The following is a 23215-nucleotide window of genomic DNA, read 5'->3' on the forward strand; positions in this document are numbered from 1 at the left end:
GGTTGTAATTATTATATATAATTTTATTCATATAACTAACTAAACTAAATCCCAGAAAGTTGAAAGAAACCACCAAAGACAGTGATCTAGTATTGTTAAAGAGACTCTGTAACAAATTGTTTATCTTTATTTCTTCTATGCTATAAGTTCCTATGCCTTTTCTAATGTGGTCTGGCTTACTGCAGCTTTTCCTAATTGCACAGTAGCTGTGTTATCTCTGTTATATGATCTAATCTTCTCTCTATAGTCGGCACAGTCAGGCTGAGGCAGTCAGACTGGAATGTGCAGGGCTGCTTGTGATTAGCTAGAAGCTGTACACACCCCCTGCAGGCTCTGTGTGACTAACACACTCTGCTTAGCTGAGCCTATTAGAAGCTGGTTAGTTTGTTTGTAAACACTGCCTAAAACTGGCAATTACAAGCCAGGTTTGCAGCAGAGAATGGCAGAAACAGCACAGAGGGGACCAGGAGCACATAATGAATAGAATGGTATGCTTTTTATTGTAAGAATTTCAGAGTACAGATTCTCTTTAAGCAAGATGGCTGCAAAGGCAGTATATATAGTGACTTGGTACCAAATTCTTATTTTTTTTTTCTTTCAGTGTGTATGTTTGATATTCTATGCAATCAAAAAGAACCGCACACCTATATTGGAGTGGTGCTGCAGCCAAGCATCATGAATCCAAGAATCAGAAGAAATGTCCGCACACAGTCTTATTGGGAACAACCTCAGTTTATTGTCCCATTGCGCACACACAAATAACATCAAGTCTGCTAAACCGACAATCGCTTTTATGCCTTGTTAAAGGGGACCTACCAGGCCCCGAAACTATTATCTGTTTAGCTGACTTGATAATATTTGTGTGTGCGCAATGGGACAATAAACGGAGGTTGTTCCCAATAAGACACTGGACCTTTCTTCTGATTCTTTTTTTTTTTTTGTTTGTTTTTTTTTTTTTTTTGTTGATCTGTCACCATTAAAATGAAAGTACCATAGACAAGACACAGAACATTTTATATTGCGCTTTTCTCCTGTTGGACTCAAAGTGCCGGAGCTGCAGCCTCTAGGGCATGCTCTATATGCAGTAGCAGTGTTGGGGAGTCTTGCCCAGGGTCTCGTTACTGAATAAGTGCTCATACTGAACAGGAGGAGCTGAGGTTCAAACCCTGGTTTCCTGTGCCAGGCAGAGCCTGTAACCAGTACACTATCCAGCCACTGCCCCATAACAATTACAAATGGTCTATTTCTTTCCCACATTGTATGCGACTTTCCCTTTCTTCTATTAACTTCCTTAGCGGTAATGCCGAGTCAGGCTTGGGCTGGAAATCCGCAGCTCGGAGCAGTAACCCCGAGCTGGATCCATGGGAGGTGTGTAATGTGCAGGGCTGCCATGGATCTATCTAGCGGTATAATTTTTATGGTCTAGAAGCTTCTGGAAAAAATTGCACCGCTTTTAGACAAAATCTGGAAGTATTCATACCGCTACGAAGGTTAAATATATGTTCCCGAATTGGAATTGCACTTTGCTATCAAATTTTTAGTTGCTTACAACATGAGCTCTTAAAATGTACCTAAGGCAAAATTAAATGTATAGCTAGTTGTTGTGTTTTTTTTTTTTTTTTTTTTTTTTTTGAGACACTACTTGTGGCATGTCTCCCCTCTGTACTGCTTCTGTAGCCCCTGTCCACCTCTCTGTACATTTTGTGCGCTCTTAATGGATCATGTTCAGGATCTGCTGTACATATACACAGCAGCTGTGGTTGTGTCCTGGGCGTACATTGTTTAGAAGCATTAAAGGGAACCTAAACTGAGGATGTAGATTTTTCATTTTAAAATAATACCAGTTGCCTGACTCTCCTGCTAATCCTGTGTCTCTAATACTTTCAGCTACTGCCCCTGAACAAGCATGCAGATCAGGTGCTCTGACTGAAGTCAGACTGGATTAGCTGCATACTTGTTTCAGGTGTGTGATTAAGCCACCACTGTAACCAGAGATTATCAGGACTGCCATGCAACTGGTATTGTTCAAAAGGAAACTTCCATATCCCTCTGTTTACGTTCCCTTTAAGACCACATGCCCATTATTCTTGCTATGGCTGTTGCACATATCCGCGTGGGAGCACACAAAGAGGGTATGCAGAGTTGATAGGACGCGGGCTATAGTGGCAGCACAGTGTGGTGGCTGGCCACGTGTAGGTGCCATTGAGTGTATAAGCAGTGATATAACACTTTTTTTTTTTTTTTTTTTTTTTTCTTCTTCCCCTCGCCTCAGGTTTTGAGGCCCCTGTTTACACTTGCCTTGCAAGTGTGTGTAGTGTTAATCTGTTTTATCGCAGGGTAACACCAACAGTAATGCAAAGCAGTGAGGCCTCGCACACTTACTGCATCGCAATGTGCTGGAAAAGTCCGAAAAGCTGCTACAAAATCGACAGCACGCTACCGTCTGACTTCTGCAGTGGTGTTAGAAGTGATGAAAGTCAATGGGCGATGCAGAAGTTTTAAATGTGTTGGCGATGGTGCAGCACGCATGAAATATAACGGGGAATACGAAAAGGCAACCCGGGAATCCGTGACGTTCTTCCTCTCCTGCAGGGAGTATATCACTGGGCGAGGGTCGTGTGAGGGGGCTGCGCTATCCATATGACCCTGCTGGTGCACTCTGCCGCAGGAACATATGAATGACCTTTCATGCGATGGGGCAGAGCATCGCACAGCAAACGCACTGGCCAGCTGTAAAACTGGCTTTTAAAGCAAAGATCTCCTTGTTTTATAAAAAAAAAAAAAAAAAAATTCCATTTGTTTGCAGCCAACAATGAATGTCTTAGGGCCTATTTCCACTAGCATGCGTTTGAACCGCGTACAGAAATCCGCATCCATTTTTAATGCGGATACGTGTTCCACATATGCGTTTTTAAGCAAAAATATGCGTTGCGATTTGAAAACTGCTTAACATGTCACATGTTTGCTGGGTAATCTGCTTTTGTAACGCAGATTATATGAGGCCCCATTGACTTACATTCGCTGCAATTCACATCCAGATCCCACCTGCATGCAAAAAATCTGCAGCATTCCATCCAGATTTTTTTTCTGCACTGCATTGCATCCAAAAATTCGCAATGAATGGAAATGGCCCCAGTCACTAACGTGTTCCATTTTTGATGCCGAAATTCGAATGCAGAATCCGCGTGTAATGGATATTGGACTTTAAATGGCTTGAAAGGTCATATAGCGGTTTTTAAAAGCCTCAGTTGGGTACAATTTTTGTACATTTTAGGTCCATAAATATTTGGGCAGAGATTTATTTTTTTCCCCCCTTGTATTGGTTCTGTAAATGAAACCAATTCAGATGCAGTTGAAGTGCAGACTTTCAGCTTTTAATTCAGTGGGATGAATACAATTTCATAAAAATGCAAGACTTTTTTGTTGACTAATAACCCTGATTAGTCTTCTACCTCTACTGCCTTGAGTTACAGTGAACACAATAAATGTTTGGGGTTTGCGCTCCACTCTGCAACAAATAAGTTGTATGTACTCTACAGTTTGTTGTACCAGCCACTTGTCTGGCGTGGTGGTAATTAAACTGCTGCATTCAATAAATTTTTATCTTAAAAAAAACAAAAAAAAAAAACTTTGGACCGGAAGGTCCACAAACTAAAAGCAACTGAAAGGTGGTGCAATAAAGGCCATGCAGAGCATTAAAAAGAAGGAATCCCAGCATCTGGTGATGTCCATGAGTTCAAGACTTCAGGCTGTCATTGACAGCAAAGGGTTTACAACCAAGTGTTAGAAATAAACATTTTTTTTTTTTTTAATTTAATTTGTCCAGTTACTATTAAGCCCCTGAAGTGAGTGGACCATGTTAAAAAAATGCTTTAGTTGCCTCACATTTTTGTGCAATCATTTTGATCACCCCATTGAAATAAAGTTGAAAGTCTGCTCTTCAACTGCATCTGAGTTGTCTCCATTTAATATTCATTGGGCATGATTCAAAAAGCTTTCACCTGTTTTTCCTTTGTCACCTTATGTATGTTGCATTTTAAGCTCCCAAAGAGCAAAAATATAATATATAATTAAGGCAAGAAAAGTAATATTGAAATCTAGAACCACTCACTTTGAGTGATGATTTTGCTTGTAAATGTGCTGGAAGGTTGGTGTTTTTTTTTTTTTTTTTTTTTTTTTTTTTTTTTAGGGCTCGTTTCCACTATTGCGGTGCGGAATCGCCTGGATTCCACCGCTGACGAAATCGCATGCGGATGCGATTCCGCATGCGTTTTTGCCGCGAATTCGCATGCGAATTCGCATAGGTGAGGGCACATGCGATTTTAACCATGTCACTGCCTGTGTGAATTTACATCAGTACCTATGCGAATTCGCGGCAAACGCATGGGGAAAACGCATGCGATTTCCCTATTAAATACATTGCATGCGATTTGCATGCATTCCACTCTCAGGCGAATTCGTTGGCTCTTTTGTGCGTTTTTTCACCGCTCCAAAAAATGCACATCACCAACGCAAGAGTGGAAACAGGCCCATCCACTTACATTACATGTGCGAATCCGCATGCGTTGGACGCATGCGGATTCGCGATAGTGGAAACGAGCCCTTATCAGTTTAGGTGATAAGTCATGTATGAAGTTTTTGTGAATAGAGCCCATTGTGGTAATATACAGAACCAAAATTAGAATAAAAAATGGTCTCTGTCCAAATATTAATGTATAACTGTATGTCCTACCTGATAACACCCCAGTATCTTCAATATCTGTGTGTTGGGAAGCATTTTAGCTATGGAGATATCACATGTAGAAAGTTTTAATATCACTTTAACGTTTGTGTTGTGTCCGTCCCCACCCACCTTTCTCTCTTCTAGGAGTTATGAGGATCAACTGGCTGATCATTATGGATCCTCTTTGCCTCCATCTGGGAGTCTTTCCAGCCTTGGACCTGCTCCTTTGACTGTGGCACCCAGTGGCCCTTGGCGGCAGCCGGAGCTCTCAGAAGTTATTGCTATGCTGAGTTACACTCTGGACGCTGTGAGACTGAATGCAGCTGCCTACTTGCAGCACCTCTCCTACCGTAATGAGGACGTCAAGAAAGAGGTTTGTGTGTCTTTCAGCTACGTTTAACCATCTTAGCGGTATGGACGAGCTCAGCTCGTCCATCACCGCCGATGACTGCCGCTCAGGCCCTGCTGGGCCGATTTTGTTCAAGTAAAGAGCAGCACACGCAGCCGGCACTTTGCCAGCCGCGTGTGCTGCCCGATCGCCGCCGCTCTGCGGCGATCCGCCGCGAGCAGCGGCGAAAGAGGGTCCCCCCAGCCGCCTGAGCCCAGCGTAGCCGGAACAAAAAGTTCCGGCCAGCGCTAAGGGCTGGATCGGAGGCGGCTGACGTCAGGACGTCGGCTGACGTCCATGACGTCACTCCGCTCGTCGCTATGGCGACGATCTAAGCAAAACAAGGAAGGCCGCTCATTGCGGCCTTCCTTGTTTATTCTGGGCGCCGGAGGCGATCGGAAGAACGCCTCCGGAGCGCCCTCTAGTGGGCTTTCATGCAGCCAACTTTCAGTTGGCTGCATGAAATAGTTTTTTTTTTATTTAAAAAAAACCCTCCCGCAGCCGCCCTGGCGATCTTAATAGAACGCCAGGGTGGAAGGGATGGTGTGATATAACTGTAACATAAATGGAGCTATTTCAATACTAAAATTTGGTCATGCAGAAAACTGAGTTCCCTCAGATTGTATTGACTAGATCTCCTTAAACAACTTAAATTGAAAAAGTGTGCTTAGGCACAGATGACATTTGTATAATTGACCAATAATTATAAATTATCAAAATTAAGCATTTAAAGTGACCCTGAACACAATTAAAAATGCCATACTGAACTTGCCACTGGTTGGCTGAAACCATTTAGTGTGTGTGTGTGTGTACCCAATGAATGGCTACAGCCAACCATGAGTGAAATACAAGGTCTTGTGTTATCATTCCTATTCTATGGAAAATGGCTAAGAAATTATAAATTCTACCATGGTGTGTGAATTTATTAGCACAACTGTATATTTGATTAATATGGATTGGGGGTTAAAAAAAAAATGTGGACTTTTTTTTTTTTTCTTTATTGCTGGCTGTGTCCCTACAACAATCTTGCTTGTCCCTGGGATCTCAATGGAACCTTGTGGCTTTCATTTGAAGACTGGCCAACAGTAGAGACCAGTTTTGCATTCTTATGCTACGTACACACATGCGACAACGATCGTTCGTTGAGAACGACGAACGAACTTTTAATTGATGAAAGAACGACCTAAGTAAAGATAGTTTTAAAAGGTGTGTAACGATCTGATCGTTAGAACGAACGTTACATCACAAAAAGCAACTATTGCGCCTGCGCATAAAAATGAGAAGTTTCACGGAGAAATAGTGAAATGCGCATGTCAAGCCTAGTACGAACGATCGTTTCCAACGATGTACTACTTTTGCAAACGATCGTCGTTGGTTAAAATCCGCCGAGACAGAACTTTCTTTTGTAGCGATTTGGCTCGTTCGTCGTTTGCCTTAATAGTCGGTGGTTCGTTTTTTGTAACGATCGTCGTTGGTAAAGATCGGGGAACGATCGTTACAAACGACTATAGTCGCATGTGTGTACGCACCTTAAGTCCTTCCCAATGCTTCACTTTGTGACAATCCCTTGATATGTGATCCTAAAGAGGTTATTTCAAAACTACTCCAGACTCAAGTGAGCAAAATTACTTTACCATAATTTCATTGCTAACCAGTAGCTGTATCAAAGCTGAATTTCAGGAAGAAAAATGAAGGTTTGGTTGTTGCATTTAAGAGGTTAAAACCTTAGGTTTTTTTTTTTGTTTTTTTTTCCTTTCATTGCTGCCCTGTATCTACATTTTTGTGAGTACAATGGAAAACCTCACAGACGGAGCCTCAAGATGGCAATAAAAAATCTGAGGTTTTTAGCCAGCTGAGTAGTCCAAAAGTACTGCATCTGCCTGTGAAGCACAAGGTCTTAAAGCCAATGGGTACCGGATTAAAAAAGAAAAAGTCAGATGCTCACCTAAGGAGAGGGAAGGCTCGGTCCTAATGAGCCTTCCCTCTCCTCTCCCGGTGCCCTCGGTGCTGCGCTGGCTCCCCCGTTCGCGGCCGCTGCTGCAGGAACTTCGGAGGTCTTCGGGAGCACTCGGGCTTCCGAAGACGGGCCGCTCCATACTACGTACACGCGAGTGCGTCATAGAGGGCGCTCGCGCATGCGTAGTATGGAGCTGCCGCGTCATCGGGAGCCAGAGTGCTCCCGAAGGCTTCCGAAAGCTCCCGAAGGCATGCGGAAGTTGCAGTATTTGACCGAACTGGTCGAATACTGCCACGGGGGATCCTGCGCGGGACCGGGCACCGGGAGAGGAGGGGGAAGGCTCATTAGGACCGAGCCTTCCCTCTCCTTAGGTGAGTATCTGACTTTTTGGTTTTTAATCCGGTAAACATTCACTTTAAGTTTGACTCCTGTGTTAATCCTGAAGTTGAAAAACCAGTGGGGAAAAAAAAGCTGTTTGGGATATTGTGCAAAGGAGTTAAAACGTCAAATATATTAGCAATTACATATTAGTAAGGTATAATACTGTTCTTGATGTTCACTTTAGTCCGGAATTGTAAACATTTCTTTGACTCCTACCAAGCCGTTCTCTTAAAGTGCATTCCTGGTCACGACAATAGGTTATTGCATTTCATGAGCCTAAACTGAAATCCATTATTTTGCTACATCCTGAAATGTTTGAGCACCTTCGTTCCTTCAGTTCAACACCAATTTCTGTCGTTTTTGCAAACCTCTGGGTCAGAGATGCTCTATTGACTTCATTTCAGCACTCTAGTTTAAACTTTCTCAGCATCTTTGCTTGGGGTGCAAGTTATTTGTTTTTTCGAAAAAGCAGCAGTCAGTTGGGAAGGGGTAAGGAAAGAGTATACTATACAAAATAAATTCTGAACTCTTCTGATATCAAGCACGTGATTTGGTGCACCAAAAATAAACTTTTGGTATAGGGGTTCCCCCCCCCCCCCCCCCCCCAATATACTCTTTGTAGTAGGTGAGGGACGGGAATACCAAACCAGTGTTCTCCCCAGAAATTTTTTCCAGCCGGGTGGCATGAAAAAGTAGCCGGGTAGCATGAAAAAGTAGCCGGGTGGCATGAAAAAATAGCCGGGTGGGGCGAGATGAGAGAATGCAGGGGCAGTGTCTGTGAACAACTCTGCTTACAGCAGAGGAGGAGGTGAGCCGATGACAGCCGGGTGGTCACCAAAACTGAGCCTGGGGAGAACACTGCCAAACATTCTGGCAAATGATCTATATACGTAAAAGCTGAACTTCATGCCCCTATAAGTGAAGTTAACTTCGCCAACCATAAAGCAAACCTAAGTGGGAAAATGGGTATGGAATATGGAGCATCTTGAGGTTCTCAGATGACCAAATCCTAATTTTTTTTTTTTTTTTTAAATTCTGGTTTTCAAGGTGGTTAAATAAGCAGGCAAATATATGTTTGTGTTATCAGTCTTATAATGCCTGCATCCCTTTTTTTTTTTTTTTTTTTTTTTTTAAATCTATATATTCCTAAACTTTCTAAACACCCGCCCCCACCCACCCAATCAGCGAATCAGTTTTGCAGAGTGAACTGATGGCCCTGACATTGTGTTTCTCTGTTTTCAGGTTTGTCGCTTACGAGGAATACCTCCCCTTATCAGTCTTTTGGAGGATCCTCGAGCTCCTGTCAGACTTGCTGCATGCGGGGCTCTTAAAAATCTCTCTTACGGTCCTGCAAGAGAGAACAAAATGGCAGTAAAAAACTGTGATGGAGTGCCGGCTTTGGGAAGACTATTGCGCAGGAGAGGAGAAGGGCGAGAAGGGAGAGAGATGGCGGAGTGTGTCACTGGTAAGCTACAACATTTGGATTGGTTTCAAGGATACCTGCATTAATTTTAACATAATCTCTTAAACATATGAATTGTTCAGTAAACAGGGGTTAATTGGGGGATGGAGCTTTTTATATTTGACTGTCTAGTCATCCATTTGTCCATGAGTTGTGTGTTTTTTATTTCATTTGCATGCAGAACCTTTCTTTCTACCTCCATCCTATTCATCTAATTAGTTCTGAATTGTGAATAGCATATTCATTAAATGAATCATGTGAAAAGCCCTGTCTGTTAACTTGAGCCATAAACTGATAGCAATAGACTTGCAATGTTACAGCTCCCAAAGATGCCTGATTGGCTTAGCCATAGCACCCCTTCTCATAAGTGTTACTTTTAATACAAATGGGTGCTGAGCCAATTTGCAGCCAGGTGGAATCCGTTGTCACTGAGGCTGACTGTGCTGCTCCAATTACTCTTCCACTGCTGTCTTGCGCTGCAATAAAATACATGTACTACAATAAAGGCAATATTATAGCAGGAAATACATGTCACTCACCATTTTGCCCTCAGCTTCTCCCTCACATTCATAGTAGTGCAATAAAATACATTGGGACAGGGTTAGGATCCCTGCACACTGCATGCAATTCCGATTTATCGTTTTTTACATAAGATTTTTAATTGTTACTGCATGCTGCAGTTTTTTTTTTTTTCTGTGTTTTTCTGTTGATGGCATTAAGGGAAAAATTTGAATCGGATTTTGACAATCGGAATCCCAAATCCGATTTGCAGGGAGCCTTATAGTTACATGCTACATCCTTGAATATACTTCAGACGCTCACAAATGACTACCTCTTGAGGTAGCTTTTTGGCCCACATCCATTTTCTCTCTGTGCTCATACGTAACTGAGAGAAAGATCTGATCAGGAGAACTGCAGACCATAGTGTCAGAAAATAGCTCCATCCTACTTCTCTGCATAGCTTTGCATGGAAGGAGAACAAACTTATTTGGGACCTAGTCTTAACAAAATAAGATTACCCTAATACCGTATATACTCGCAAGCAAGCCGAATTTTTTACACCCCAAAAGTTGGGGGGTCGGCTTGCTTGCGAGTCATGGGTAGGTGGGACTTTTAGGTGGTGCCCCTCTCCGCTACCCCCTCCTGCTCCGATAACTAACTTCTTCACAGCAGCGCGCCCCCCGCTGCTGTGATGACGGAGGAAACCATAGAGAGCGGTTCCCATAGTAACTGCATCGCCGCTACAGGAAGCCGCTCTCTATGGTTTCCTCCGTCATCACAGCAGCGAGGGGCGCGCTGCTGTGAATTAGTTAATTACCGGAGCAGGACAGGGATAGATGAAGCGGCGCCGCCTAAGGTAATAGCATACTGGCACTATGCTAGCTATACTGGGGCACTATGCTAGCAATACTGGGGCACTATACTAGCGATACTGAGCACTATACTAGCTAAACTAGGGCACTTCACTAGCTAAACTAGGGTACTAGACTAGCTATACTGAGCACTAGACTAGCTATACTGAGCACTAGACTAGCTATACTGGGCACTAGACTAGCTATACTGGGGCACTAGACTAGCTATACTGGGGCACTAGACTAGCTATACTGGGGCACTAGACTAGCTATACTGGGGCACTAGACTAGCTATACTGGGGCACTAGACTGAGCACTAGACTAGCTATACTGGGGCACTAGACTAGCTATACTGGGGCACTAGACTGAGCACTAGACTAGCTATACTGGGGCACTAGACTAGCTATACTGGGGCACTAGACTGAGCACTATACTAGCTATACTGAGCGCTATACCTGCTATACTGGGACACACTAGAGGAATAAGGCGGCCAGAATTTCCTACCCCCGGCTTATATGGGGGTCAATCATTTTTCCCTGTTTTTTCAGTTGAAAGTTAGGGGGTCGGCTTACATGCGGGTCGGCTTGCTTGCGAGTATATACGGTAGATGTTTTTCTGACCCTTTTCTGATAGTTTAAAACACGCCTTCATATTTTATTTTATTTTTTTCTTCAAACTGCATAGGCACTTTGTGGAACTTGTCTTCACTGGACTCTATCAAAATGGAACTTGTGGATCAAGCGCTGTACACATTGACTCAGGAGATTCTAGTACCCTTTTCTGGATGGCATAAAGAAGGTGGAGCAATTAATTCTGAAGATGGCAAATCCCAGCATATTGAGTGGGAACCAGCTCTGATTAATACAACAGGTTGTTTGAGGTGAGCATACAAAAGCCTGGTGTCTGGCTGAGTTTACCAAAGCATTTTCTTTACAGTATAATTTGCAGGTAAATTGGCTGATATATCATGTCACATCAAAAACTTTATTTTAGGAATATATCTTCTGAACGTTCTGAAGCGCGCAGGAAAATGAGAGAGTGTGAGGGCCTGGTTGACTCTGTGGTTTATATACTTCGATCAGAAGTTGGTCATGGGCAAGTTGACAGCAAGGTACAGTCTTGTGAAACCTTTTGAACACAGTTACTTTACTACCGCAGTGTTTTCCCAGATTTTTTTTGTTCCAGTTGGGTGGCATGAAAAAGCCGGGTGGGGCGAGGAGAGAATTCATGGTTGGCGCTTCTCTGCTTACAGCAGAGGAGGAGGTGAGCAGATGACAGCCGGGTGCTCACCAAAACTAGCCGGGTGGAGCACCCTGCTAAAAGAGCCTGGGGACAACACCATATGTATCTAAATACTACAAAAACATTGACATGTTTAGGGCTAATTCATACTGCAAGCGTTTCCATGTATTTACACTGCTTCAAGACTCTAGTAAAACACAAGGACATTGTAAATTCTTCTGGTTTTCATGCAGCTTGTTCACTTTACAAGCTTGGTGCTGGCTTTTCTAAAGGTTCTACTACAAGCATTATTAGAAAAAGTATACCGTGTAAGGCTTGTACTGTGAACCCTCCACAATGAGAGCGATTAAATATTCGTCCTAAAATTTAACTAGAGCTGTAAAACTCTACTTAAAGCGGAATATAACCCTGCATTTCAAGTTTGCTCTAAAACATTATTTACAGCATATTCTTTGCAAAAAGCATTTTTTTTTTTTTTTTTAACTAGACCAGCATTGGAAGGGTTAAACACAGAGGTTTAAAGTTCTGTGGAAAGATATGCAGAAGTTCAGATTGTTGCATTCTATTTAGTTAAATGTATCTATTGAGAAATGGTACACACTCTTTGGCTGTCCTCCAACTCCTTCTCAGTCAGAGAGATGAGTCACATTCAACACTTAGATACATTTTGTTTGCATAAATGTATCTATGTCAGCTTCGGATGCGTCTGCAGAAATCTCCAGGAACTTTAAAGCACTCTGTAACCCTTCCAATGCTGGTCTAGTAAAAAAAAAAAATGCTGGTTGCATATAATATACTGTAAATAATGTTTTAGAGCAAAGTTGAAATGCAGGGTTATATTCCACTTTAAAGTGAACCTGAGATTAATTAAAAGTAAAAAATGCATACCTGGGGCTACCTCCAGCCCCCTTCGGCCTGATCAGTCTCTCGCTATCCTTCTCCTTCTCCCCCTGGATCCTCCGCAATCCTCCCAGTAACTTGGGCGCACAGTGCAGCTGGGAGCGTTCTGCACCTGTGCAGTTGTACGCGCAGAACGCTCTCAGCCACAGAAGCAGGGTGTGTGCGACCGGGTTGCCCATGCGCAGTAAGCACCAACTCTTTTACCGGGAACCATAGCGGAAGAACCAGGAGGTGGAAGACTGCAGCGGCGAGGGACTGATCAGGCCAACGGGGGCTGGAGGATGCCCCAGGTATGTATGAACTTTTTCTTTTAATTCTCAGGTTCACATTAATGGCAAGACTCACTCGCAGTGTGAATAAGCCCATGTGCTATCTCTCAAATTCTTAATGGTGGTTACATTTGTGTACAATTCTGGAACCTCGCAGTCCAGTGTTGAGACAACAAACTATTGAAAGGTATTGTCCTGCACTTAACCAGGCTTTCATCCTTTCAGGTTAGAGATGATCTTCTTGTGAATTCATGCTTTGTACAATCCTGGCTTTTTTTTTTTTTTGTTTTTGTTTTTTTTTTTTTATATACTAAAAAGAAGCTATAAATGTGAATTTGTATTGGCAATATGGCTGAGGGCAAGAGCTTTGAGGAACTGGTAGCTGATTTTTGCCAGACAAGTCTACCGAAATGCTAGGATTTAGTTATGGATACTAACCTCCGTGAATTCCCAATGTGGCCACTTGATAAACTTGCATCTTCGGTCAGAACATGGCAGTACATTTTCATCATGTGGCACATGATAGACCGCTACTTCAAGCCGTACAAAACGAACAGGGCAACGCTTATGCTGGGTACACACTGAGATTTTCTGGCCGATTTTACTGTCAGGTCGATTATTTCCAACATGTCTGATTTGCTTTCCGATCGACTTCCTATTAAAGTGTACAGAAATCGATCAGAAAATGCTCAAATCGATCGGAAAGCAAATTGGACATGTTGGAAATCGATCTGACAGTAAATCGGCCAGAAAATCTCATAGTGCGTACCCAGGATTAGATCAGTGTTTGCTTTTGAAGTTGAATTGTACCGTGTCCTTGTTTGCAACTCCCTAATGGCTTACAGCTGGATGGTAACTGATCACTTACCATGCACGTATGGCAAGTTGTTTAATGACATTTTCTTGCTATATATGGTCCTTTGAAAGCATTTACCATTATGTCCAGAAGCAATTTATTAACCTTTCTAATAAAATTTAATATAACACGTTATTGATTTGATTCCCCCCTGTGTAAATTCCTTTTTCCTTTAGCTTGTGGAAAATTCAGTATGCTTGTTGAGGAATCTTTCTTACCACATTCATCGTGAGATTCCACAAGCTGAAAAATATCAAGAGAACCCACAAACCACCACTGCGGAACAACAGAACCCTAGTTGCTTTGGGGTGCGACGAGGTAAAGGTAATTATGCATTATAGATGTAGTCGCCTGCATTACAGATATATTTATAGCTCTATTCCAAGCAGTAATTGTGCTTGGGTGCCTCCAGGAACAAAAATGATATAGGATAAGTTGACACCTATCTCGTAGACACAACTGTACACTATAGGGCAGTGATGGCGAACCTTTTGGGCACCGGGTGCCCAAACTGCGGCCTAAAAGTCGCTTATCTATCGCAAAGTGCCCCCCCCCCCCTCAGTTAATGACAGATTGGGCAACAAATTGGGGTGGGTGAGTGGGGCTCCATGGGCTGCTGTATTTACATGGTCTGTTGGGGGGAGGGTGGCTGCTGTGGGATGGGTGGGAGAGAGAGTGGCTCCCAGGGCTGCTGTGGGGATAGTGGCTCCAAGGGCTGCTTTGTAGTGGGTTGGTGGGATGAATGGTTCCATGGGCTGCTGTGGGGTGGGTGAGTGGGAGAATGGCTCCATGGGCTGCTGTGGAGTGGGAGAATGGCTCCATGGGCTGCTGTGGAGTGGGAGAATGGCTCCATGGGCTGCTGTGGAGTGGGAGAATGGCTCCATGGGCTGCTGTGGGGTGGGAGAATGGCTCCATGGGCTGCTGTGGGGTGGGAGAATGGCTCCATGGGCTGCTGTGGGGTGGGTGAGTGGGAGAATGGCTCCATGGGCTGCTGTGGGGTGGGTGAGTGGGAGAATGGCTCCATGGGCTGCCGTGGGGTGGGAGAGTGGGAGAATGGCTCCATGGGCTGCCGTGGGGTGGGAGAGTGGGAGAATGGCTCCATGGGCTGCCGTGGGGTGGGAGAGTGGGAGAATGGCTCCATGGGCTGCCGTGGGGTGGGAGAGTGGGAGAATGGCTCCATGGGCTGCCGTGGGGTGGGAGAGTGGGAGAATGGCTCCATGGGCTGCCGTGGGGTGGGAGAGTGGGAGAATGGCTCCATGGGCTGCCGTGGGGTGGGAGAGTGGGAGAATGGCTCCATGGGCTGCCGTGGGGTGGGAGAGTGGGAGAATGGCTCCATGGGCTGCCGTGGGGTGGGAGAGTGGGAGAATGGCTCCATGGGCTGCCGTGGGGTGGGAGAGTGGGAGAATGGCTCCATGGGCTGCCGTGGGGTGGGAGAGTGGGAGAATGGCTCCATGGGCTGCCGTGGGGTGGGAGAGTGGGAGAATGGCTTCCATGGGCTGCCGTGGGGTGGGAGAGTGGGAGAATGGCTTCCATGGGCTGCCGTGGGGTGGGAGAGTGGGAGAATGGCTTCCATGGGCTGCCGTGGGGTGGGAGAATGGGAGAATGGCTTCCATGGGCTGCCGTGGGGTGGGAGAATGGCTTCCATGGGCTGCCGTGGGGTGGGAGAATGGCTTCCATGGGCTGCCGTGGGGTGGGAGAGTGGGAGAATGGCTTCCATGGGCTGCCGTGGGGTGGGAGAGTGGGAGAATGGCTTCCATGGGCTGCCGTGGGGTGGGAGAGTGGGAGAATGGCTTCCATGGGCTGCCGTGGGGTGGGAGAATGGCTTCCATGGGCTGCCGTGGGGTGGGAGAATGGCTTCCATGGGCTGCCGTGGGGTGGGTGGGTGGGAGAATGGCTTCCATGGGCTGCCGTGGGGTGGGTGAGTGGGAGAGTGGCTTCCATGGGCTGCCGTGGGGTGGGTGGGTAAGTGGCTTCCTTGGGCTGCCGTGGGGTGGGTGGGTAAGTGGCTTCCTTGGGCTGCCGTGGGGTGGGTGGGTAAGTGGCTTCCTTGGGCTGCCGTGGGGTGGGTAGGTGGCTTCTATAGGCGGGAGCTGCTGCTGTGGGGAGGAAAACTCGCATATGGCCCCCCCCATCCCCCCTCCCGTCACCATGATTCTCCATAGTGCTGCCGCTGCATAATAAACCGCTTCACACTCTTGTTCCAGGCTGCATCCGATGGTAGAGCTGCATGTCCACACTGTCTCCTTTGCATTGCTGCTCACACTGAATCGGGAAGTAGTGCGAGCAGCAATGCAAAGGAGACTGCATGGACCTGGAACTCTAGCGTCTGGAGCCAAGGAAGGTGAGTGTGAAGCTGTTTTTTCCGCAGCAGCGCTATGGAGGAGCATGGAGACAGGAGGGGGGGGCAAGAAGAAGAAAGCAAGAAGTCCACCCCCCACTCCAGCACTGCTCCCGGCCTCCCGCTCCAACCCCTCCAGGCATGCGGCCAGATTTTCAGCGGTGGCGATGGGACGCAGCATGTGTGCCCACAGACGGCTGTGTGCCACCTCGGGCATGCGTGCCAGAGGTTCGCCACCGCTGCTATAGAGCATAATCTTATTTACCAAATAACACTTCTTCAGCAATATTATACTTAATTGCTGGAGTGATTATATGAGCCTGTGTGGTTTTTTTTTTTTTCTCTTCTTTCAGACTTCTCTAATTTTATCTAGTGTCTTGTGTGACTGTGCTTTTTATGATCTACCTGGTAATCCTTTTATTAGGTAAAAAGACTTCCTCGGAAGAGACAGCAGATACTGTTGATTTTCCAAAGAGAACAACTCCAGCACAAGGTACTACACTTTACATACTTACTGTTACTTTACAGGACATAAGTGGGTGTAGGGAGCGGAACAATGCACTTGTTAAAGGACCTCTGTTGCAAAAATCTTAAAATTTAAAAAAATATGTAAACTTATACCATTAAGAAGTACATTTCTTCCAGAGTAAAATGAGCCATAAATTAGTTTTCTCCTGTGGTGCTGCCACTTACAGTAGGTAGTAGAAATCTGACAGAACCAACATGTTTTGGATCAGCCCATCTCCTCCATGGGGGTTCACAGGGATTTTTTTTTTTTTTCAAAATGCACTTAGTGAATAGCAGTTGCTCCTTCCAACTGCCCAAAAAGTGTACAGTGAGCAGGGAGACTGGTCAGCATGTTTGTATAAATCTTTTTTTTTTCAGGGAATGTCTTTATAAAGCATAAAGGCCATGCTGAGAATCCCCTATGGAGAGATGGACAAACCCAAAACCTGTCGGTAATGTCAGATTTCTACTACTTACTGCAAATGCCAGCAACATAGGTTTCTTCCTGAGTAAAATGAGCTATAAATTACTTCTCTCCTATTTCTTATTTATGTGCTTAAAATTTTAAGATTTTTGCGACAGTTCCTCTTTAAGTACTGTTTAAAAATTCAGCTCCTTCTGTACTCCGTATAGGCTTAGTTTTTCAAATAAGTACTGTGGGGAGAGTGCTGAGGGTGTGGCCAATACGGCCTCAGGGCTGGGGCCCACTAAGAGTGCTTTTGCTGTGCTTACCAATTGGCAAAGCGCTAATCGTGTTGCAATCACAAAACCTTTTGGGAGCAATCGCATCAGTGGCTTCCGAGCCAAATCTCATTCACTTCTGGAATCACAGTGAAATCTTGGAACTTCGTAATTTACTTAATTGTGGCTGCTTTTTGGTCCGTCAGCACTGCGTTTGCATGTAAAAAAAAATAAAAAATGCCCCCATCAATGTGAAATAAAATCGCATCATAATTGCAGTGATCGGAATGTTTTGAAAAATCGGGATCACCACAATTTTTTCGCCGTGATTTAAATGCAATTTTAATGCAAGTCGATGGGAGCGATATTTTACATGCAAATGCAGCACTGACTGATCGAAAAGCTCTCTGCGGTGTGGCTCAGCCCTTATGAGTGGTTCACACTGCAAGAGCTTTTTCTAAGCACTTGTGATTTTAAAAGCTAATGTAATGCTAGGAGTTCGCACTGGAGCGATGTGGTTTTATAAAAATCACCCATAGCAACGCAAGAGCTTTTCATATCACTAGCACTAAAGTTCTTACAGTGTGAACCAGGCCTTAGTGGTCATTGTGTTGAGCTTGACTTTGGGTCTCCTAAAGGCAGCAGTTTGGAGGGAATATTGCAATGTTAAGCCTATTACACACAGTCATATTTAGCAATGGACTTTTAAGTTGAAAGCCACTCCATTTCAAAATTGTGATGAGGTAGGTGGCAGGTGTGAGCATGGGAGATGAGGAGTTACTTACCCAGAAGTCAGTCCGGGCTGCTATGCGTATCACTCCACTCGCACGCGACCTATGGGATGCACTTCCTCCTTGAAGCAGGAAGTGTGGTAGTGAGTCGTGGAACGTGTCCCATAGGTCGCGTGCAAATGGAGTGATACGCATAGGAGCCTGATGGACTTCTGGGTAAGTAACCCCTCGTCTCCCATGCTCACACCTGCCTTAATTAAGCCTCATCACAATTTTGAATTAGTGGCTTTCAACTGGAAAGCCCATCGCTGGTCATATTGTCATGACCAATACATTTCTCCTATAGACTTTTGCTCTATTATCGTTGGTACAGGAATGCCAGATTAGCGTACCAACATGTACACTGTGCTTTCAAGCACCCTCGTGTTCCATCATTTTCTTGTTAGGTCAAATTTTAAGGTCATTAAACGGATGTGTTAATGTACATGCTGACATGTATGATTGCTCAGCAACTGATAAGACCCAATTACTGATTATTTAAGATCTATCTGCAGCACAATTCTGATTCAATCAAATGATCTAATTGAGACCATCAGCCCATGTACTTGGTATATGTTTTGCATCTTTGCCACTGATTTGTCGTTTTCAGCTTTATCATAGTCCATCCTTGTCTTTTCAGGTTATGAGCTCCTGTTTCAACCAGAGATTGTGCGTCTCTATGTTTCACTAGTGAAGCTGTCCCGCACACCTACTGTTTTGGAAGCAGCGGCTGGTGCCCTTCAGAACCTGTGTGCTGGAAACTGGACTGTAAGTGTCCTATAGGCCTAGTTGCTTGTTCTTTCTGTGCATGCTCATTGTTTATTGGGTGATCAGTGTTTTGTTTTGTTGACTTGTGGGTATGACTGCATTTTGTCTTTCCTTGGCACTGTGATGTACTGTGTACACCTGCCATTATGCGGTGCTGCCCTTTATGTTCAAGAACCAAGTGGCCAACCATACTAACTGTATACACAATTTTTATTTCCCTGTAGCAAGAGATGAAGAAAATTAGTTTTATTTAATATGAATTTATATAAAATCCCCTTTAGACCACTTGCACACCGTATCACACCACGTTACTCTTTTCTGCTGCATCCTCGCCGCAAGGGCTATGCAAGTCTATGGAGACTTGTACACGTCACACGATTTGACGCGGTGCACTGGACATATACAAATCTCTGCAATGCTGATGCAAAGGCTGCCGCGCGTTACCGCATGATCCATGCCAAGTGTGCAAATTAGTGGCAACGTTGCGCATTTTACATCATACAGCAAAACTCATGCTTATCTGATAAGTGTGCTCCCTGCCTAAGCAGCGCCCTTGGTACAGTCAACGAGATGTTAATAATTCAGTTTAATTTTTTTCTCTGTCATACAAATTTTATGCAGTTTAAAAATGGACAAAATAAGCTGCTGCATTTTGATAGGTCAGATTCCAAGCTGTGTAAATTGGCCTAAAATCTGCATCAATTTGGATTTGTTGGCACCCCATTGAGCATTCTTGCATAGCACTATTTTTAGACTGCACGTTTCCCTCTTGTAGCGTGCAGACAATCACTCTGAAGCTTGTCTTCTACATTTAGAGATTGGAGAATAATCGGCAGCCTGGAGTGTTCCATGCTACTGCTCAGTGTTAGAGGTTGCACAAGAAAATGGAACACTCACCACAAATTCTTAAACTTTTTTTTTTTGTTTTTGTTTTTTTTTTTGTTCAGAGACCTTTTGTAAAGAGTGGCTACTCTGCTTGAACAAAGGGGACATTTTAATGTATACTTTAATGTATGCAAGAAATAATTCACAGTATTGTAAGCATATTGTGCAGTTACCCTGGCATCTGAACCAGCTAATAGTCACAACACAAGAATTGATTGTAGCTCCTTTTTGTAGGAGGTGGAAGCAAATTCATTGAATACCTGGCTGTTTAAAAAAAAAAAAAAATTTGGGACTCCACTTTATGCATGGAGTTGACATAATTTACTTTCTTTTCTCCGCCCACTTCCACTCTACTTCCTCTTATTTCTTTTCTTCTCTACTGTAGAACTGCAGTTTTAACCCTTGCCTTATAAACAACTTTGCTGTCCACCTGCATTTTATGCTAGGAATACACCATGCAATTTGCCATCACCTAGATGGGTCGATAGATTACCGACAGATTTATCTGATTTCCAGTCGTTTTTCTGATCACTTCTATACAAACTGATCAGAAAAACGATTGGAAATCAGATTGGACCTTTCAGAAATTATCTATCTGAAGGAAAATTGCATGCTATATTCCCAACATAAGAAATGTAAATTGACCTCCATATGTGGCGCACTGTTCAGTATATGCAATTACTACAGCCCATGATGACTCCAGATTCAGTTGATCATTGTTAAAAATGAAAAAAAGGCATGCTTCTGCGCATGTATAACTTTTAAATGTAGGCCTGGCACCTATTGTTCTTTATGGGAGTAGAGTTTACATTTGGGGGTGTACGTATTAGCACACCACGCAGCTGTTTACATTTCAAGGTAGAAGCCAGGAAGGCTGCAGTCTGCTGTAGTTTTACCTAACCACACACGGCAGATTGTGCATGCTCCTTTTAATAGGACAGGTTGTGGTCCAAAAATTAAAAATGTATAGATCTATGCATTTAAAGGACTACTGTAGGGGAAAAAAAGTTGAGCTTACTTGGGGCTTCTAATGGTCCCTCGTAGACAATCCTGTGCCTGCGCAGCCATTTACCGATGCTCCGGCCCCGCCTACGGCTCACTTCTGAAATTTCCGACTTTAAAGTTGTGAAACCGCTGCGCCTGCGCGGCCACACTCTCGTTCCCGCTGACGTCACCGGGAGTGCAGGACCAGTACTGCCTGCGTCTGCTGTGCATGCTCCTGGCGACGTCAGCGGGAGCGAGGACACGGTTCCGCAGGCGCAGTGGTTTTCAGACTTCAAAGTCGGGAATTCCAGACGTGAACCGGAGGTGGGGACTGGAGTATCGGTGAGTGGCTGCGCAGGCACAGGACGTCCTGCGTACTATTAGTATGCGGCAGGAAGAAAATGTGAGGACATCTTGTGGCCGAATAGTAAAATGACACCGTGCTTTGAGGAAAAAAAAAGGTAATCCATAAATGGCTACCTTGGGGACTGAACTTTTTTTAATATGTATGTCAAGAATGTACTATTACGGTTTTTAAATTCTGGGCTTGTAATTAGTGATGGGCGCAAAACTGAAAAAAAAACACACATTTCCAAATAAAATATTGGTGCCATACATTGTACTAGGCGAAATCTTTTATATTTTGCAGTAACCGAGCCAAATGGGCAAATGTGTGGGTTTTATCCACAGAACCTTTTTTATTTTAAAACGATAACGATATTTTTTTCTTTTTATCATTGCCATTAGATGCAGTTAGAATAAAAAAATTCTTAGCAAAAAAGTAACCCACCCCCCCAAAAAAAAATCTTTGGCGAAAAAAAGCAAGCTATAGATCATTTCAGTGTGATACTGATAGTTTTTGGCAGATAAATGGATGCAGCGCTGCAATGTGAAAATTGCTCTGACTTTTAAGAGGGAAACATTTATTGGAGGGGAAGTCAGTATACTTTAATAGTACATTTGTTGAAACACCATTAACACTGACGTTGTATGCTAGGCTACTTTCTTGATTTAACTTTAATCCTTAAAGTTATTGTCATTCCTGTATGTGTAGTTGTATGTCCTATCTAATGTTGTGGTCATTTTGCTTGCAATATGTCTTATACAATGTGGTATGCGCTTTCGCAGTATGGCCGTTGTATTCGTGCTGCTGTTCGTCAAGAAAAAGGTCTCTCGTCGCTTGCTGATCACCTTACCCATGAGAATGAGCGTGTTGTACGTGCCGTTTGTGGAGCACTGCGCAACCTTTGTGGAGACAACCGGAACAGAGAGCTTATTGGTGAGGCAGATGTTTAATGGATTGATGGCTTAGAATTCAAAATGGACACTACAAAAAAAAAATGGGGAGAGGAGTTTGTGATGCTTTCGTTTTCTGGTTTCTATCTCTTCTCATCTTCTGCAGGTAAGCATGCTCTCAGCAGTCTGGTGGCTCGTCTCCCTAGTTCCTCTCCACAAGCCCCCACAGTTTCAGAGGAAACGACTGTGGCCATACTAGGCACCATTCAGGAAGTGATCACTGGAAATTTAGAGGCTGCTAAGAAGCTGCGTGAGAGCCAAGGAATTGAGAGGCTTGTACTTATTAACAAAGGAGGGTGAGTTTCTCATTAATGTATCTAGTATTCTGATCATTGCTCCCTTTATTAAAGCTCATTTTAAAGTAAAATAGTATTGGGATTATGCGATTTGGCCTTGCAGTAGTAGTAGGTAATGCTTCCCCTGCAGCTAAGCGGAGGTGGCGACCTCATGTTTGCTGCTTCAGTGACAGTCTTCGATAGTACTGGCACAGTAGCAAGGGTTTCTGTGTGCCACCTAATGTTCAACTCCATCTGACATCTGCTAGTGCAAGAAAGGTACCTTCATACTAGCCCAATTGTGTGGTTTAAAGAACATCTGAAGTGAGAGGGATATGGAGGCTGACCTATTAGTTTTAAACCATGCAAATTGCCTGCCTAGCCTGCTGATCATTTTCTTCTAAAAGTGCCCATATATCTAGCGATGTATGGGCCAATTGACCAACAGTTGTCGCTTTGATTAATCTGGTCAGAGCGGGATCTGTTGTCTGCTCATACACCGCAGTCTGATTCCCAATCAATTTCAGCCTGAAATCTTTTGAGAATTGGCTTTGTGATACCACCTGGTTGCTGTCCCCGTCCCCTTCATGGTAATTAATGCTGTACAGATTTCTCACATATTTAATCAGTTTGATTGAATCGACAGTATGTCAATGGGAGAATTCGATAAGTATATGGTCTGCTTAAGAGAGCTGGTTTATATTTTCAGCGAGCACTAGATGCACAGAGAGATGAGGAGTACAGACTACCAAGGCTAAAATACTGTAGTTAAATGCTAATGTATTAGATCACAAGAAATGCAAGCAGCCAGGCAACTGGTATTGCTTAAAGGGGAACTTCAGCCTAAACAAACATACTGTCATTAAGTTACATTAGTTATGTTAATTAGAATAGATAAAAAATATAATTTTTTTTACCCACCCTGTTTTAAAAGAACAGGTAAATGTTTGTGATTCATGGGGGCTGCCATCTTTGTCATGGGGGCAGCCATCTTTATGGTTGAAAGGAGGTGACTAAGGAGCAGGAGACACAGTTCCAACTGTCCTGTGTCCTGATAACCCCTCCCAGCTGCACACGCTAGGCTTCAAATGTCAAATTCAAAATGTGTAAAAAAAACAAACAAACCAAAAACAAACAAAAAAAAAACCTTTGCACCAAAACAGCAGAACGAGAGCAACAAC

The 23215-nt window shown here is 44.0% G+C and overlaps 1 protein-coding gene across 4 annotated transcripts in view; it reads left to right on the top strand.

Annotated features, from left to right (window-relative positions):
• LOC137534149 (catenin delta-1-like) overlaps positions 1 to 23215 on the top strand; it is a 77179-nt gene that overhangs the window by 37027 nt on the left and 16937 nt on the right. For 3 of the 4 annotated variants that reach the window (XM_068255535.1, XM_068255532.1, XM_068255534.1), the window contains 9 exons: positions 4868 to 5096; positions 8692 to 8914; positions 10948 to 11143; positions 11257 to 11374; positions 13707 to 13854; positions 16293 to 16361; positions 18467 to 18594; positions 21592 to 21742; positions 21866 to 22055. In XM_068255535.1, coding sequence (XP_068111636.1) covers positions 4868 to 5096; positions 8692 to 8914; positions 10948 to 11143; positions 11257 to 11374; positions 13707 to 13854; positions 16293 to 16361; positions 18467 to 18594; positions 21592 to 21742; positions 21866 to 22055 — 1452 coding nt within the window. The remainder of the gene's footprint in view (positions 1 to 4867; positions 5097 to 8691; positions 8915 to 10947; positions 11144 to 11256; positions 11375 to 13706; positions 13855 to 16292; positions 16362 to 18466; positions 18595 to 21591; positions 21743 to 21865; positions 22056 to 23215) is intronic. The other variant, XM_068255533.1, reaches the window with a different exon arrangement.

Source organism: Hyperolius riggenbachi, chromosome 10 (assembly GCF_040937935.1).
Source record: "Hyperolius riggenbachi isolate aHypRig1 chromosome 10, aHypRig1.pri, whole genome shotgun sequence".
NCBI classification, from domain to species: Eukaryota; Metazoa; Chordata; class Amphibia; order Anura; family Hyperoliidae; genus Hyperolius; species Hyperolius riggenbachi.